This window comes from Lithobates pipiens, unplaced genomic scaffold, assembly GCF_037356315.1.
Source record: "Lithobates pipiens isolate NorthernLeopardFrog02 unplaced genomic scaffold, aLitPip1_a1.2 Scaffold_23, whole genome shotgun sequence".
Lineage (NCBI taxonomy): Eukaryota > Metazoa > Chordata > Amphibia > Anura > Ranidae > Lithobates > Lithobates pipiens.
In genome coordinates this window covers 116,098,786-116,118,336 of record NW_027507785.1, presented here as the reverse complement: position 1 = coordinate 116,118,336, position 19,551 = coordinate 116,098,786, and the positions used below count along the sequence as shown (strand labels likewise).

The following is a 19,551-nucleotide window of genomic DNA, read 5'->3' as shown; positions in this document are numbered from 1 at the left end:
AATGAGCCTGCAGTGTTATGCCATAATGTGCTAGTATGCACTGCATACTAGCACATTATGGCAGATTTATCTGTCAAGCGGAGTCCTCCAGTGGCGCACTGTCTCTACTCCCTGTGCTTCCACTTTCATTCGGTCTTCCTTTCGGGTTTGCACTGCCCGACCGTTTGAATGACCGGGTCCAGTGGCGGCTGGTGCTCAAAATGTTTGGGGGGGTGCAAACAAAATGAACAATACTGAAACCCCCCCATCAAATGCAGCCACTTGTGCCCATCAAATGCAGCCACTTGTGTCCATCATATGCAGCCACTGTGCCCACTGACCCCCCCTCGCAGCTCTGATGGCCCCCCCGCTCATGGCTCTGACGCCCCCCCGGTTGTGGTTCTCTGACAGCACCCCCCACAGGTGGTCACTTACCGCCAGTCCTGATGGCCGTCCTCGTGTCTCCTCTGTGCCACCTCTTCCTAAGTGCCAGGCATCCAATAGGATGCCCTAATGCTTTGGCCAATTGAGAAACAGGTCTGACAACCTGCCTCCCTGATTGGCGGGGAGGAGCGTTAGTGTGAAACTAGCTAAAATTTGCTGCCATGTCTGGGTCAGTGTGAGTCATATTTACAATTTGTTATTTTCAAATGAGTCCTTCCATTGGTTATTTTATAACCTTAAGCCTAGGTTCACACTAGTGCGATCACAGACATTGCATGTGATTTGCACCCTCACCTGCAGTGCCGATCACATGCGATGTCTGTGAGATGCGAGTTCAGCCATACAGTTGTATGGATGAACTCACATTGGATTTTCACAGAAAAAAGTGCAGGGACTTGTTTATCCCTGCACTAGAATAAGATTGCATGGGTGTTCTCACCTATGCGATCCGATTTCTGTGCAAGTTCACAGTTAGCACTGCGATCTGTGAACCGATCTAGAGGTGTCATTAACAATGTAATGACACACGCAACGGTTTGCAGAAGGCAGTGTGAACTGCCTGTGGGAGAGGAGCGATGCGGGAACCAGCGATGTAATTGCGCCGGTTCCCGCATCGCATCAATGTGAATCTAGGCTAAGACATATGCATTTAAAAAATATTTGGTTAATTTAGTAGATGATGCTGACATGTGCACTGATTTTTCTCTATTTCCAGAACACCAACCATTAGGGTACCACATGCTTGACAAGGCATTTAACCTACCACCACTCAGCCCATTAGCAAGAGCACCTAAAAGCCACACAAAAGGGGCACAAATATGTGTCTTCTCCTTACTCACCTCAGGCTGTCCCTGCTATACCTCATGACCTCTCAGAAGCCTCCACTGACAGGGATGATGGTATAGTCCCAGTTCCTAGCAGCACATCTGCCAGCAGCACACCACCAGCTATAGACTATAGCCCGCAAATTTCTCTGCCCCATCTGCTGCAGTGGGAAAAAAAATGAACAGTCCCTGCCACCTACATTTTCCGAGTCTAAAAGAGGGGGGGGTGATTACAACCGTATTCTAATACAATGGGAAACTAGGTGGAAATTCAACCTAGGGGCCACTCGGTCCCCAGGTTTAAATGATGCATTTTGTTTTAAGCCCTTTCTCTAGAGGAGCCATGATTTTTGGATTATGCTTTTTTTTTTATTTATTTTTTTACTGTGTTTTGCATGTTTTTGTTTTTTATTTATGTTCTTGTCCTATGGCCACGCTGCCCTGCTGGGTGTTACCATGCTTTTACTTTTTTTATGGATTCAATATTAATATTACTCTTTAGTCAGAACATATTTCCTAACTAAAGATGTCTTTGTAATTTTTCTACTTAAAGGGGTTGTAAAGTAAACATTTTTATTTTTTTAAAATAACAAACATGTCATACTTACCTCCACTGTGCAGCTCATTTTGCACAGAGTGGCCCCGAACCTGCTCTTCTGGGGTCCCTCGGCGGCTGTCTCTGCTTCCTCCCGCAGGTGCTTCTCACGTTAATGCGAGCTCCCTCGCATTGGTGAGAAGCACTGCGGGCGCGCTCCCGTGATACAGCCGGCGGCTATAGCCGCTCGCTGTATCACAAGGCCCCGCCCCCCGGCGCGCTGCGTCATTGGATGTGATTGACAGCAGCGCGAGCCAATGGCTGCGCTGCTTTCAATCCATCCACTCCAGCCAATCAGCGGCCAGGCTGAGTGGCGAAGAGGACGGCGGGGGCGAGCGCGGGATTTTCGAGGGGTCAGGTAAGTAAAACGGGGGGACTGGGGGCGCCGGCAGTGTGAGATGTTTTTTCACCTTAATGCATAGAATGCATTAAGGTGAAAAAACATTTACCTTTACAACCCCTTTAAGTGTTTCTATTCAAATCAATTCTGAATGAATTAAAACTCTTTTGCCACGAGGAACTTCTCTTTGCTACCCCTTTAAGGCAATCTGTACGGGCGCCCTGGGGCATGATTTGCTAATAAGTTGTTTAGCCAATGCAAATTTTGCAAACTTGCCCCTTTTGTAATTTGAGGATTCACTTGTCTACCTGCTGATTTCCTCTGTTCACTTCTTGGAGCTGTGGAATCATTGGATGATGGCAGTATTATCTCGCCGTTCCGTTTTTCCCGGTGTTCGGCATTTTTCCTTGTTTGCTATATGAATGGGCAGTTCTGCCATTCTCCATCATGGTCGCCGGCGTGAAAACAATGTGTTTTTCGTCGTTCGCGCAGGCGCAGCACACAGAGGTGGGCAACACCTAAATGTTTGCCATCTTTGAAAATGGCCGATGCGCTGGAAGGACGTGAGTTACGTTGTTCGCGCATGCGCAATAACAAAATCTCACTCAGTAAGGGGAATACTCTCTAAAAACACGCCCGCAGCCCGGCGGTGACGTCAGACACCGCCGGGCTGGAGCCACGAGATTAAAACACCTTCACTGCCATTGCCCACTTGGCAATTGACAGAGAAGGACCTTTTTGACGCTCTGGTGCAACCTGGATGGAATGTCACAATTTCTCTCATTTTCTCCTGGGAAAGGTAAAGTTCGGAACCCTATTCAAAATACTCTGTGGGCTACTCTCTCTATATGTGAGCCCTTTGGGACATGGAAAGTTTGCCTAGCATTCGCTGGGGAACTTTCTTTTGGTCCTTATTAAATAGACAGCAAATCATAAAAAAAAACGCGTTTTGCTTTCAACCCTTACAGGCCAATTCTTTACTTAAAAGACCCAATTCCAAACACCATCTGACAATACTCTGGTCACTTCAAGGTATACTGTCCTCTACACTTTAAAATTGGCTCAAAAACATTTACATCTTTGACACCTTTCAGGTATGTCCCTATGTGATCAATATTTGCCTCTTTCTTTTTGGCCTTTTTAGCCCGAAGTTGATCAAAGAGTAAAATGGTACCACATCCCAGAATATAAATTTTAAAGATACAGGGAAGAGAAAAACAAGGGGCTGGAGGGTAACCAACCCCTGGGACTTTTAAGACGGTACCAAATATGAAGGCAAGGTAATCACATGCCAAGAGTAAAATCAATAAAGTTTTATTAAGAATACAAATACATAAAACATTTCCTGAAAGGAAAAGTATAAATATATGTAACAATTACTGAAGTACAAGAGATGGTACAAAATCATAGATAACTATACATGTTACAGAGCTTGTACATTAAGTATGCTGCATTTTTCTCTACATGTTTCGCTCTCTTGAGCTTCTTCAGGATGTTGAAGCGTATACAGTTACAAAGAGAAACTAAAAAAATAAAGTAATAAATAAATTTACTAGATACATCTGAAAGATTTAAAGCATTCCTTTCTATGTTGAGTTGAATATCTGCCCTGACCAGCCTTAGTTGATCCAGGCAGATACACTCCTTTTAATTAGGTTGTCAATACAAGGACATATGTTGTAAAGTAATAAGTAACAGATACATGTTGATATATTGAGGAAATGTGTGTACATCATTTCCGGCATTAAACAAAACAAAACAATTCAAAACAATCCGATTGAGGTTTAATTAAACTCACAAAATGGCCACCTTACCTAGTGGGTCCTAAGTCCATGCTTAACAAAAGATTGATCAAATCAACTTTAGTGTGTGGAGAAAGCCAAACATTAAATAGATAAATGCGCCAACGAGGAGCCCCGATGTTCCCCGGCAGTCTGCAGAGGCACGAGATATACAGTGGTGTGAAAAAGTGTTTGCCCCCTTCCTTATCTCCTGTTCCTTTGCATGTTTGTCACACTAGAGTGTTTCGGAACATCAAACCAATTTAAACAATAGTCAAGGACAACACAAGTAAACACAAAATGCAATTTGTAAATGAAGGTGTTTATTATTAAAGGTGAAAAAAAAATCCAAACCATCATGGCCCTGTGTGAAAAAGTGATTGCCCTCCTTGTTAAACCATACTATAACTGTGGTTGTCCACACCTGAGTTCAATTTCTCTAGCCACACCCAGGCCTGATTATTGCCACACCTGTTCACAATCAAGGCATCACTTAAATAGGAGCTGCTTGACACAGTAAGGTTATTAGGTTTAGGGGGCAATCACTTTTTCACACAGGGCCATGATGGTTTGGATTTTTTTTTCACCTTTAATAATAAACACCTTCATTTACAAATTGCATTTTGTGTTTACTTGTGTTGTCCTTGACTATTGTTTAAATTGGTTTGATGTTCCGAAACACTCTAGTGTGACAAACATGCAAAGGAACAGGAAATAAGGAAGGGGGCAAACACTTTTTCACACCACTGTATATCTCGTGCCTCTGCAGACTGCCGGGGAACATCGGGGCTCCTCGTTGGCGCATTTATCTATTTAATGTTTGGCTTTCTCCACACACTAAAGTTGATTTGATCAATCTTTTGTTAAGCATGGACTTAGGACCCACTAGGTAAGGTGGCCATTTTGTGAGTTTAATTAAACCTCAATCGGATTGTTTTGAATTGTTTTGTTTTGTTTAATGCCGGAAATGATGTACACACATTTCCTCAATATATCAACATGTATCTGTTACTTATTACTTTACAACATATGTCCTTGTATTGACAACCTAATTAAAAGGAGTGTATCTGCCTGGATCAACTAAGGCTGGTCAGGGCAGATATTCAACTCAACATAGAAAGGAATGCTTTAAATCTTTCAGATGTATCTAGTAAATTTATTTATTACTTTATTTTTTCAGTTTCTCTTTGTAACTGTATACGCTTCAACATCCTGGAGAAGCTCAAGAGAGCGAAACATGTAGAGAAAAATGCAGCATACTTAATGTACAAGCTCTGTAACATGTATAGTTATCTATGATTTTGTACCATCTCTTGTACTTCAGTAATTGTTACATATATTTATACTTTTCCTTTCAGGAAATGTTTTATGTATTTGTATTCTTAATAAAACTTTATTGATTTTACTCTTGGCATGTGATTACCTTGCCTTCATATTTGGTACCGTCTTAAAAGTCCCGGGGGTTGGTTACCCTCCAGCCCCTTGTTTTTTCCCTTCCCTGTATCTTTAAAATTTATATTCTGGGATGTGGTACCATTTTACTCTTTGATCAACTTCATCTATTAAATCTTTTGTCAGTCTAAAAGCAAGCTTGTCAAAGCTGCTGGCTCTACAACTTTTGCCTTTCCGCCTGGTGGATTCTGCCCCCTTCTGTGAATTTGCAAAATGTGTTGTACCACAATGGCAGATTCCCAGTCGCTATTTCATTTCACGTAAGGCCATCACAGCTCTCTACCATCATGTGGAAGGTAATGTTGTGGTATCATTGGGCAAGGCAGTCAGCTGCAAAGTCCACGTTACTGCTAACACGTGGTTCAGCAAGCATGGGCATGGACAATATATTTCATTCATGGCACACTAGGTAACTCTGCTTGCAAACTCGGATGGATGCAGCACAGGGCTCAGTGCTGCAGCTTGTTGTGCCCCCACATCTCCATACAGCTGGTGATTATGTAAGATTTGTCAGCTATACCCCTCCTCCTCCTCCATCATACCCTCCTCAGCTGAATTGTCCTATAAACCTCAAGTATACCCTAAGCGTTCAAAGGGCTATTCAATGAGTTGGGCTAATGGTTGCCATGCAGTGCTTTAGCTGGTGTGTCTAGGGGAAAGGAACCACACTGGAGCAGAGATTCTTTCAGCTCTGCAGGGACAGGCCCAAAAGGGGTTCACACCATGCCAGCTGGAGCCAGGAATGGTTGTGTGTGATAATACCACAAACCTCCTGTCTGCCCTTAGACAGGAAAAGTTGACACGTGCCATGCCTTGCACATTTTCTCAATTTGGTGGTGCAGCATTTCCTAAATAGGTACTCAGGTTTGGAAGATCTACTAAAGCAGGCCAGAATAGTCTGTAGCCATTTCAGGTGATCATACACAGCCAGCATTCGGTTGGCTGAAATTCAGCAGGAATTCCACCTTACCATTAACAGCCTTATTTGTGACATGCCCATTTGCTGGAACTCAAATTTGGCAATGCTGCAGCAGCTTTACATGCAGTAGAGGGCTGTCAATGAGTACCTGTGTGAGTGCGAGTAATGCACAATGACAGGCTCAGACTGGCTCAGCTTTTTTACCCCACGCCAATGGCTGCTCATAAAGGATGCATGCACTGTACTGTTACCATTTCAGGAGGCCACAAGGATGGTGAGCCATGACAATGCTAGCGACACTATTCCAGTTGTATTCCTCCTGGAGCAGACTCTGCGTGGCATTATGGACAGGGCACTCGAGGCAAAGCAGCGGGACAAAAAGGAGGTCCTCCTTTCCTCTCAAGGCCCACTTTATACAGACACCATTGTTCCTATGCCACAGAACAAGAGGAGAGGAGGAGGTGGAGGATTCTGGCAGTTTCAGAGTCATTGAAGCAGAGGAAGACATACTTTAAACAGTAAGAGATGGTTTTCCACCCCCAGAACCATTGGGAGTAGTACTTGGCCAGGAGGAGGCAATTCCAGATACTGTAATCCTCGGTGACCCCGAGGAGTCTGCTTCTCAGGTGTCCACAAATTTGCGGTGCATGGGCTCCCTTATGTTTCAAAGCCTGTGAAAGGACCCAAAAATATGTGTGGTAAAGAAAAGGATCACTATTGGTTGGCAACCCTCCTTGACCACCATTATAAGGGGAAAGTCTCAGAACTCATCCCATCCTCACAGAGAGAGCAGAAGATGAAATCTCTTGCGGACACCTTAAAGAGGAGTTTATCAAACACTTTTCCCGACTCTGGTAAGTTACAGTGTCATGAAAAACATAGTTTTGAGACCTTTGTTGGTCAAGAGAGAAGCGATGGAGAAGGTGGCTGCCTAAGTGATGCATTTTTTTTATTTTTTAATCCTCGCCACCCAGGGCTGTCAGCTTCCACATCTCATTGGCAGTGTTTGCATCACATGGTGGACATTATCTAGGGGCGAAAACAGAGATGGAAAGCTTTCCAGTTGACTATCCACTGGCTTACTGGGTCATGAGAATAGACCAATGGCCAGAACTTGCCCAGTATGCTATTGAGCTGCTGGGCTGTCCTGCATCCAGCATGCTTTCCGAATGGGCATTCAGCGCTGGAGGTTTTGTTAGCACGCGTCTGTCCACAGACTCCGTGGACCGTCTAACTTATTAAAATGAATCAGTCCTGGATTACCAGCAGCTATGAAGCCCCTGATGCTGATGTTGCTGATTACGTGTTTTTGGAATATGGAATCTCTGCAGGACTTCTAAGCTGCCTAGTGTTGTGGGTGTTGATTCCCCCTGAAAGAATGTTTTTGGTGTAGGTTTTATGGTGACAATTAACACCCAATTTTTCCACACCTGTTTGACAGAAGGATATCATGGCAATTTTTGACAACAAGGCCAATTCTTGCTTTTATCAAGAGTACCTCTATAGGGTTATGGTGTGAAGGGGCCACCGACACCCAAAGACAAATTTTTTCACACTCGTTACTTCTATCCAAAGTCTGTGTTAGAGACACCAGAATTTATCCAAAAAATCTTGTTCCCAGTGCACTACATTGTGGCCTCTCCGTGCAGACTGGTTCCCCAAGCCGTTGCCTACAAAATAAACAAAGCTTACACAAAAAAATTCTTTTTTTGGGCTTTATAAATGCTATTATTGCTGTAGCAGCTTCTATACACAGTACAGATGTGGCACTTTACAGGTGGACTAATGGGACCCCCCCAGGCACTATATTGAAAGGATGTTTGTCCTTTTTAAGCTTTCACTTCCAACATCAATAAATCACTGCTCATTTACAAATGAATTTTTTTTACAAACTTTTTTTTAATTGATACATGTCCCCCAGTGCAGTACCCGGACTCCCCTAACCATTGACTGCATAATTACTTGCATATAAGCCTTCAAAATGGGCACTTTTGGTTTTTCGGGTCTCATAGACTTCAATGGGGTTCGTTATTCGGTATTATGGCAGCATATACTGCATACAGAATACACAGATCAACAACAAAAGTTTTCCCAGCATGTCTGATCTACAAATGTTGATCTAATAATGAATCGGTGGCACAGTGGCATAGTGGGTAGCACTCTCACCTAGCAGTAAAAAGGGTTGCTGGTTTGAATCCCAACCATGACACTACCTGCCTGGAGTTTGCATGTTCTTCCTGTGTCTGTGTGGGTTTCCTCCCACACACCAAAGACATGCTGATAGGTTAATTGGCTTCTGTCTAAAATTGGCCCTAGTATATGAAAGTGAGTTGGGGACCTTGTATTGTAGGTTTAATGATGGTAGGGATCAATGTGAGTGTGCAATGTATGTGTAGAGCATTGCGTAAATTGACGGTGCTATATGGGTACCTTTAGATAAATAATAATATAATAGATGAGCATCTTAAAGTGGTTGTAGAGGGAAGAGGGATGGGCGCACACAGCTCAAAATTTGGGCAGTTCAAAACAGCGGTTCATCTATGCCCAGGCTAAAGTGGTTCTAAAGGATTTTTCTTTCTCTAAAATATGAAACATGTTATGCTTACCTGGTTTTGCACAGAGCGGACCAGACCTCCTCTAGAGTCCCATGCTGGCGCTCTTGGCTCCTTCTCTTTGGTGTTTGCCCCTATAGCAAGCCATTTTCTATGGGGAAACACTTACCAAGCCAGTGTGTGTGCTTCTAAATGCAAACATCTTAGCCCCACCCCCCACTCTCTGCTGAAATGATTTGATTGACATCAGCAGGAGAAAATGGCTCCTGCTGTCCTCTGAGCAGAGAGAGAAAGGAGAGCTGCTGCAGATCCAGATAAGACTCTGGTAAGAATAAAGGGAGGTGAGAAGGCAGTATAAACACTAGGACATTTCTTACTTTAGGCAGTATTAAACCCAAAACCAAAAAACTATTATATTGCAACTGACCAATCATTAGATGTGGTGGCCATAGCTCCCAGCTGTCCCTGATTTTGAGGGAATGTCCCTGATTTGGAACAATGTCCCTCTGCCCCTCATTTGTCCCTCATTTTGGTCTGATCAAAATAGTTGTATATAAAATTCACTGTTTATATTTCAATAAGTGTTTCCCAGTGCTAAATCGTTTATCCAATTTCTAAATTCAATTTCAAAAGCCAATATAAAGGAATAGTAGTGGTAAAAAAAGCACTTGTTTATTTAACCAGTCATTTTTTGTGTGTGCAATTCTCCTTTAAAGGGGCGTGGCAGGGGAGGTGGCCTATACCTACATTCTTTTGCTAATAGGTGTACCTCGTTCCCATCTCAGAAAGTTGGGAGGTATGGTGGTGGCATCAGTTTTTTTTTTTTCCTCTGATTTCACCTATTGATCTGACCAGTAACACATTCCTGTATTAGAGTGTCCCTACTCTGAATGAATGAGCACAGTGGGCACATTTCTACAGCATCATTGTCAGTCTATGGGGTGTGGGGGGGGGGGGGGGGGGTGTTAGATAGACTAGCAGATGTAGACACACTAACAAATTGAAACCAAACTTTAGCTCACACTTTATAATCACTTACAGCAAACAGTTATTGTCCTTTTGAGATTGAGTCCTTTAAATGAATAAATAAAAGCTAATCGTTTTAAATGGTTTGTCTCATGCTGGAGAACTTGTACTTTTGAAAAACAACAGACTTGCTGGCTGATCACCAGATGAAAAAGAATAAAGAAAGCCTAAAAAAGAAAACATCTAAGAATGGGGAGGCTGCAATATACTAAATGTTTGCCTTTGGGTTTAATACTGCAGGGAATGCATTAAGGTAAAAAATGTCTAGCCACTACTAACCAGTTGGCAGTATACAATGGCCTAGATCCCTGTTTATGGTAAAACAGTGTTTATAATTTTACATTCATTCAACACCTATGAATGATAATCACCCTACATCAGGGGTGCCCAAGCAGTGGCCCGGGGGCCACATGTGGCCCGCGGAGCCCTCTGATGTAGCCCTTGACCTCCTGCTTTGTGATAGAATAGAATACTGTTATTAATAGTAAGTTTATTGCTAAAATCACAGTGTATATATGGGCATATCTGTTCTGCAGTGGTTACTGGGCTGCTTTCAAACTGATCCGCAGGTGCAGAGCAGTGCACCTGGGGGTTACTTGCACTGAGCCATAGGCCTCTTTCACACGGTCAGTCCGACCCATTTGGACCCTCCATTCATCTCTAAGGAGTAGAAGATGTAAATGGATTTGTGTCCATTTACAAACACCTACCTCCAATTCGATCTGCAAAAAAAAAAAAAAAGAAGTAGAGTGGCTCTATAGAATAGAGTGGGCTGCCATGCACCCACTCCGCTCATTGTGGCCCACGACCGGTTACCAAGTCGCTTAGGTGGCCCTCGCTCTTCACAAGGTTGGGCACCCCTGCCCTACATGTTCAATGCAAAAATGCCTGAGTTGCATTTCATGAGGGAGTTTAATTGGAAACGGTCGTTAACACTTCGGAAACATGTCAAAATTGTATTTATTTATTTCAGATACTTATATAGCGCCATCAATCTACGCAGCTATTTTACATATATATTGCACATTCACACAAGCCCCTGCCCTCAAGGAGCTTACACATAGCTCCCAATTGTCCCCGATTTTGAAGGACTGTCCCTAATTTGGAACAATGTCCCTTTGTCCCTCATTCCTCTTCATTTGTCACTCGTTTTGGTCTGATATATATAGTTGTATATAAAATGCAAATTTTATCTATCAAAAAGTGTTTTGCAGCACTAAACATTTCATCAGATTTCTCAATTGCTGCATTTGCAAATTCCAAAAGCCAATATAAAAGAATAGTAGCGGTAAAAAAAAAGCACTTGTGGGTTTAACCAACCTTGTTTTTTTGTAAAATTCTCCTTTAAGGGGGCGTGTCCTATGCCTGCATACTTTTGCTGATAGGTGTCCCCCATTCCCATCTCAAAATTTGGGAGGTATGCTTACAATCTAAGGTCCCTAACTCACATTAATACATACACGCAGTGGCATAGTGGGGGGGGGGGGGGCATGGCCCCGGACGCAATATCTAGAGGGGTGCAGAAGTCCCGACTCCTGTCATTCCGATTTCCGACTCGGGACTCCAAACCCAGGAGTACAGAATGTGCCACTGTCTGCGCCCGCCCTGCCACACTCCATGTTTCTGTGCTACTGCTGTCCGAGCTTCTACAGCTGTCTGGCCTCAGCGATGGACACTCTCTGCGATTGGCAACACTCAGTCATGTGTAGGCATGGCGGCAGGCAGAGATGGCCAGGGTGACACATTCTCTGCCAGGCTGAAATGAGATGAGGGAGGACGTTTATCTGAAGTGCTGCTCCTCTACCACTTCTGGGACACCTCACAGCCTGAGAAAGGGATACATTCTCACAGACAGGGAAATCATAATTGCCAACATCTACCCAGAGTTTTTTGTCTGCCATGTGCTTCATGCATGGGGGGTCAGTGTATATATAGTACATGGGATTATGGGAGGCAGTTATATATAATACATGAGGGTACGGTGTATGTATAATACATTGGGGGGGGGGGGGCAGTTAGTATATAGCATACATAGGGGGAGTGGTGTATATATAATACATGGGGTAGTGTATATATAATATATTTGGATAGTGTATATATAATTCATGGGGGGTAGTGTGTGTGTGTGTGTGTGTGTGTGTGTGTGTATATATATGTGTGTGTGTGTGTGTGTGTGTGTGTGTGTGTGTGTGTGTGTGTGTGTGTATATATATATATATATATATATATATATATATATATATATATATATATATATATATATATATATATATATATATATATATATATATATATATATTGGGGTTAGTGTATATATAAAACATGGGGGGTAGTGTATATATAAAACATGGGGTTAGGGAGGGCAGTGTGTAATACATCGGGTGATGGGGGGGTCAGTGTATATATATAATACATGGGGAGAGGGGGCAGTGACACAGATGCATTTTTTTTAATTACATACATGTGTTTATGGGGTTTAATACTGTACTAGTGGAAGGGAGTACCAAAAGTACATGAGTTAGGGGGCACAAATTACTGCATAGGTGTGAATCCAGCCTTAACCTAAAATGGCTGACTATATACATCAAAAAGCTAGCCTTAGGCCTGATTCACACCTATGCAAGTTGCAGTTTGCATATTCCAGGTGCATTTTGCGTTTTTCAATACACGTTTTTGATCCATTGAAGCCTATGGAACCAAAAAACAGAAAAATAGTCCCTGGCCCTTTCCATAAAATGCACAGATGTGAACGTGACCCATAAGAAAACCATGTTAAATAGACTGTAGTGTGTTTCTTCAAAACTGAAAATGCACTAAAAAAATGCATAGGTGTGAACCAGGTCTTAGCATTGTGATGAATATAAAGTGAATAGTTCAAGTGTTGGACAGATATGGCGACATTTAGATGCATTAATCCGGATTGTATTAGTAACTTCTCACAGAAAAAAAAAAGAAACCTGCAAAGGCAAAAAGCAGAGCCTATGCTGCCTAGACAGGAAGTAGATCAGCATGGCGTCAAAAAGTTACCTGGCTTTCAAATGTGACAACTGTAAATCATTGTACCTTCTAAAGCCTCAATGTCATTTATTTTTTTATGTAACAAAAAAACGTTTTACTTACCCATCACCAACGACGACGCACTTTATGGCCTGCATGGCTGTGGATGGCGGTGATCTTGTCCTTCTCGCACTTGTCACTGTAAAAAGGAACTAGCAAGAGAGGGAGATGGAAGGATGGCTACACAGAGCACAGACCACAACTGTGAGATGCTATGAAACCGGAAAAGATATTTACTCAACTATAGAGGAACTAAAGTTGTAACCCTCTGAGTGCCACGTACATCTCATGTTTACTTCCTCACCAATCAGGCTAAATCATTAGCAATGGCATAAAAAACACCAAAAAATTTTGTTACATTTTGTTTGTTAATGCTGCAAATAAGCAAAAACCAAACAATATATTTTTTTTACAGCACTTTTCGTGTCGAGGACTCAAAGTACAAACAAAGCAAGTTAAATGTAGAGAAAGGATTGTAAAAGCAATGACGGATATGACTGATTGCCATAAGCGTGAGCAAACAAGTATGGCTTTAGGTTCATTTTGCATGTGCTGCCGGGGAGGGGTCAGTAAAAAACAAAAGTGGTTGATCCACGTTTTTACCACCAACAACCCCCTGAGCGCCCAACTACAAGTAGACGTGATGCCACTTGTGCCAATTTTAACACTCCATGCAGAATCTGACAGTCTCCATTGCCTGGTAAACTCTCCCATGTATGTGAATGGGGCTGCGCTGTAACCACCAGTAGACCAGTAGTGTAAAACAAACCTGAATCTATTTTTATTTTTTTCATTTATTGTAAATTGTGGGAGGATGGAGACTTGTGGATGCATATAGTTGGTTCCATGTACTGTAATTTAACTACATAATAATAATAATAATAATAATAATAATATGATTACAGGTTGATATTTCCATTTGATAGAAACAGCAGAAAAAAGACCATATGGTCCATTAAGGCTGGATTCACACCTATGCATTTTTAGTGCTTTTTGCACTACAGTCCATTTAACATGGTTTCCTATGGAACACGTTCTGTAATGCAAATCTACAAAATGCAAAAAGCACTAAAAATGCATAGGTGTGAATCCAGCCTAAGCCCTTGTACACACGGTCGGAGATTCCAACGGAATGTGTCCGATCGGAACGTTTTGTCGGATATTCCGACTGTGTGTGGTCTCCATCGGACTGTTTCTGTCGGAGTATTCCGACGGACCAAGTTTTCCAACTTGTTGGTAAAATTTTCCGACAAAATGCTCCGATCGGACATACTCCGATCATGTGTAGAGAATTCCGATCGGACAAAGTGCCACGCATGCTCAGATCAAATTCCTACATCAAAGCTATTGGCTACGTAGTCCCGTCGTAACGTAATAACGTCATCACGTTCTGAACGATCGGATTTTCCGACAACTTTGTCCCACCGTGTGTATGCAACCGTTTCGGACAAAATCTGATGGATTTGGTTGTCAGAATCTCCGACCGTGTGTACAAGGGCTTAGTCTGCTTTAAAAAAAAATTAAAGTCTGTTTTTTGTTTCATTTTTTGTTTGAGTTTTTTTTTTCTTTTCTTTTTATTTATGTTTTTACAATGCATGAGAGAGGAACACTTAGGCTGGATTCACACCTATGCATTTTTAGTGCTTTTTGCATTTTGCAGATTTGCACAACAAAACGTGTTCCATAGGAAACAATAGTAGATGGACTGTAGCGCAAATATGCAAAAAGCACTAAAAATGCATAGGTGTGAATACAGCCTCAGAGAGTGTTTGACAGGTGGTGAGGGGGCAACTTGTTTTAATCCCTAAATCATTGCACCCCAACCCTATGCTGTGCTCAGTTGAATGGGTTGCGGTAGTGCCCGCAGGATGCAGGGGGGGGGGATAATTTTTGCCACGCTGAAATCAGTGTTGCCAACCCCTGGAAGTGAAATTTACTGGCAGAATGCCAACATTTACAAACAGCTCCAATTATTTACTGCCAAAAAAATCATGAAATTTATTGGTGGATCCACGTTTTTTACTGCCACTGCAAAAAAGTACCTAAAATTATTGTTTTTAGTGCTAAACAGTGCAAATATCAATATTTGAACTATAAACACATAGCTAGTGCTATTAGCAAAGAGTTTACGTTAAACAAAAGTCAAAAAACCAATTTCTCAATTTACATACTGCAGGAGGTGGACAGAGGCTGCGGACATACTACAGGAGGTGGACAGAGACTTTAGGCATACTACAGGAGGTGGACAAAGACTGCAGGCATACTACAGGAGGTGGACAGAGGCTGCAGGCATACTACAGGAGGTGGACAGAGGCTGCAGACATACTACAGGAGGTGGACCAGAGGCTGCAGACATACTACAGGAGGTGGACAGAGGCTGTGGACATGATAGTGTCCTCCTCACAGTAGCCTCCTCCTCTGCTCACCATCATATTACTTCTCCACATCATCAGTGTGCTGTGTCCTCCTCCTGTGCCCCCTTCACCTCTCCACATGTCAGGGCAGCACAGTGCTGCCCTGACCTGTGGAGAGGTGAAAAGGGCATAGGAGGAGGACACAGCACACTGATGATGTGGACTGGAGAATTAATATGTTGGTGAACAGAGCACATCAGTCTGTATTCCCTGCATATATAATGCAGGGGACAGAGACTGATGTGCTCTGTCCACCATCATATTACTTCTCCCGGCTCCCTGTAATGTCCTCTCTTTACTGTGGATATCCCCGCCGCAGCTTCACTCTCCTCCGGTACCTCTGCCTATGAGCAGTGTGCACTCATGCACTGTATGACAGGACAGAGTTTCCTGGCCGCCGTGGTCTCATTTGATCGATTCAAAAATGGCGCCTAGACGGCGCAAATACATTACTGCACATGCGCGGCCAAACGCGTACGAGCTTTCCCGAGCCCGGCCGGCTTCAGTACGCGCATGAGCAGTTGCGTGGTTGGCTCGTGGCCATCATTTTTATGGGCACTGGTGCCCGTAACGGACTTTAACGGGCAGCCCGAAAAAGGGTTTACACTTTTACGGGCTGCCCATAAATCTACGGGTGGTTGGCAACACTGGTTGCAATGCTTTGACAACCACATCTGCTGCCTTTGCAGCTGAGGGACTATCCTCAGGGGATACACAAGAGATGAAACAAATTCTGCTACATTTGTTGGACCTGTTTATTTGCAGTCTTCTCTCCTCTACATCCGCTCAAAGTGCAAAATTTATACGCTTGTCTGAGAATTCGGAAAAAAGGGATGGAGAGCTGAAGTTACACTCTGCAGAGTTAGGTGGGGAAAGCTCTGAGAGCTGATTGGAGGGAAGGGAGGACAGCAAAGAGACACTCCCCTCCCTCAACAAAGCTCACAGGAACAGAGCTGAGGCTGTCAGTCAGCTGGAGGTCCCTCCCCTGTCACTTTTTTTCTCTTGGTGTCAGGAAAACTTGTCAGAAGTGATTAATACTGACAAACAGAAATTAAACATAGTGCTCTGGATTGAGAGAAGTGCACACTATAGAGGAATATGCTTTGTTCATATTTCATGTCTGAGGTTTACAGCCACTTCACCTGTAAGCGTAAATGAGGCCTTTCTGTGGACTGATTCACTCACTACCTGTGCTAAAGTCTGCTCCGAGCATCTACTCCTGTTACTCTTTCTTCTAGCATGCTTGACCTTTGCTTCAAGCACGTTTGTTGCTTTGTGCTTTAACATGTATATAGTGCCTTGAAAAAGTATTCACACCCCTTGAAATTTTCCACATTTTGTCATGTTACAACCAAAAACATAAATGTATTTTATTGGAATTTGATGTGGTAGACCAACACAAAGTGGCACATAATTGTGAAGTGGAAGGAAAATGGTGAATGGTTTTCCAAATTTTTTACAAATAAATATGTGAAAAGTATGGCGTGCATCTGTATTCAGCCAATTTCATTCTGATACCCCTAACTAAAATCTAGTGGAACAAATTGCCTTCATAAGTCACATAATTAGTAACTAGAGTCCACCTGTGTGTAATTTAATCTCGGTAAAACTACAGCTGTTTTGTGAAGCCCTCAGATGTTTGTTAGAGCAGTGGTCATCAACCTTGTCTTCAGGGCCCACTAACAGGTTTTATGTATTACTTTGGGGAGATCCAGACTAGAATACTCCAATCAGCAGCAAATGATATCACCTGTGATATATTTCAGTTATTTTGCAAACCTGGTCTATTAGTGGGCCTTGAGGACTAGGCTGATGACCACTGTATTAGAGAACCTTTGTGAACAAACAGCATTATGAAGGCCAAGGAATACACCAGACAGGTCAAAGATAAAGTTAAGGAGAAGTTTAAACCAGGGCTAGGTTTTAAAAACGTATCCCTAACTTTATATAGCTCACGGAGCACTGTTCAATTCATCATCCAAAAATGGAAAGAGTATGGTACAATTGCAAACCTACCAAGACATGGCTGTCCACCTAAACTGACAGACCAGGCATCTTCCTCTTCCTCCCGTGGGTCCCTCCTCTTGACCCGGTGACGCAAGGCCCTTCGTTTGTAATCCTTCGGCCTATTCCCCTATCTATGAAGACGGCGCAGGCAGACTGGATCCTTCAGCTGCACGGAAAAGAATGACAAAAAAACGCAGAGATTTGAATCAGCTGCTTCACCGCTACGCATGGAAAAAGGTACTGCTGATGCTAGTTTAAAGAAAAAGAAGAAAATTAAGCATTTTAATGTTGATATACATACAGACAATGCAAAACACCCAGGACATTCAATAAAGCAATACAAGGTTGTTGGGAAACTGGGATCCCCAACACTTTCATATCAAGGCAAAGACCTTGTTCCAAAAACCCCAGAGCTTCGGGCACTCCCACCAGATATGATACATAATACCAATTTATTGACAGCCACGGAAACATAGGAGTGAGGTAGTCAGCTAAAGACTATAAAGGTGGAAGGGAACCATGTACCATCTGGTCATTACCTTTTATATTTGCTTCCATAAGGGAAACATTCATTAAGCCCTTACATGCCAAGCAGAAGGAAGAGTGTCAGTACTCCAAACCTTTCTTACAGGTCAAATTCGCATCCCACTCCCACATGTAAGGAAATCTGTCAGAGGAGTAAGCAGCAGTCTATAAATGACAGATATCCCCCCCTTGTGCCCTGTCTCTTGAGTACACCAAGTTTTATAGAGGGTAACCTTGAGGCCTTTAGAAACCAACGGTCCCCAAGGAATGAAGGAAGTGGGGAATTTGATGAAATTTAAATATTTCAGAGGGGGGAATTTTCGACTTTTGGCAATGTGCCAGAGTAAAAGGACACCGTAGGGTCAAAAAGTGGCAAATTTTATGTAGGCCTTTGTTTAGCCACCAACGAAAGGCCACTGGGTCCTGGCCCGGTGGAAAAGCAGGACTGTTAAACAGGTGAGACAGTGGATGAAATTGGGAGACTAACATATGATTGTTGTGCAATCGATCCCACACCACCAAAGAGTTGGACAAAGTAGGAGCTAAAATAGGCATCCTTCGATTTGCAGACTGCCATTAGACAAAGTCCAATGGAACCATATTAGCCCTCATTTCCATAGCTATTCAGTCAGTTTCTCTGAGAAAGCATAAACTATCGATAGCAGGGCAACCTGTGCTGCCTGATGTGGAACAATGTAAGTTTAAACTGTGTGTGTTTAGTATCACTTTAAACATTTGTAAATCTTGGGCGAACACATTCATGAATATAATGTTTTCATTACCATAAAGATGTTCTAAATAAAAATAAAAAGATCATGTTCCTTTAAAGCATGATCTATAGCATAGTGGTTCTGCGGTGTAATTTTTCCCATTCTATGCTGTAAAATACCTGGTTGATCCTGCCTGTTCCTTTGTTCCCCTGTGTGTGCTAGCCACGGTAATCATGGCTGCTGATCCATGATACTGTGGTCAGTTTATGTGCCTGAATCATCCCTCTGTGAGTTCTGAGTCTCTCCCTTCTCCCCTCCCTCCCTCACTGTCATTTCCTAGTCCGTGTGAGAACCGATCTCCTCCCCGCCCCTCCCGCCACTATTCTGCTGCAATATGTAGCACAATGACTTGTACACCCTCTGCTGTTTTTTTTTTTTTTTCAAACGATAATGCTAATGACCTTTTCTCACATCGTCGCTGTGCGGTCAAATGATCTTCCTCTGCTGGCTGGCTGACGTCAGTGGAAAAACTCAGCCCCTCCCTCTGCTCTCCTTATGTAGCGCTACCCCCGTGATGGCCGCTGGTAGAATCAGTACCCCACTGGTTGCCCAACCCTGCAAAGTCCTCAGTCACCTCTGACACCCTGGGTTCAGACATTTTCTATTAGTAACAGTGATAGAACAGACACACTACGATCTGATAAACCAATAAGCTTTGTTTACTTATATGGTAATGTCATTTAAATTTGAACCACATAAACTTACACTCTACAGAATTACTTCAGGTAAAATGTCACTGGTGGTGAAACAGCAATAACAATGAATAATGTCAGATAATCGAATATAAAGAATGATTAGATATTGAGGGCCTTTATGCATACACATATGGCCTATGTGATCAGTGTTAGGTGTGACCTCAACAAGTC

At 42.8% G+C, this 19,551-nt stretch overlaps 1 protein-coding gene across 1 annotated transcript in view; it reads right to left on the bottom strand.

Moving 5' to 3' along the window:
* Positions 1-13,197, bottom strand: part of RAC2 (Rac family small GTPase 2) — a 125,905-nt gene extending 112,708 nt beyond the window's left edge. The window contains exon 1 of the mRNA XM_077452245.1: positions 13,033-13,197. Coding sequence (XP_077308371.1) covers positions 13,033-13,067 — 35 coding nt within the window. The 5' untranslated portion in view covers positions 13,068-13,197. The remainder of the gene's footprint in view (positions 1-13,032) is intronic.
* Between the last annotated feature and the right edge of the window lie 6,354 nt (positions 13,198-19,551).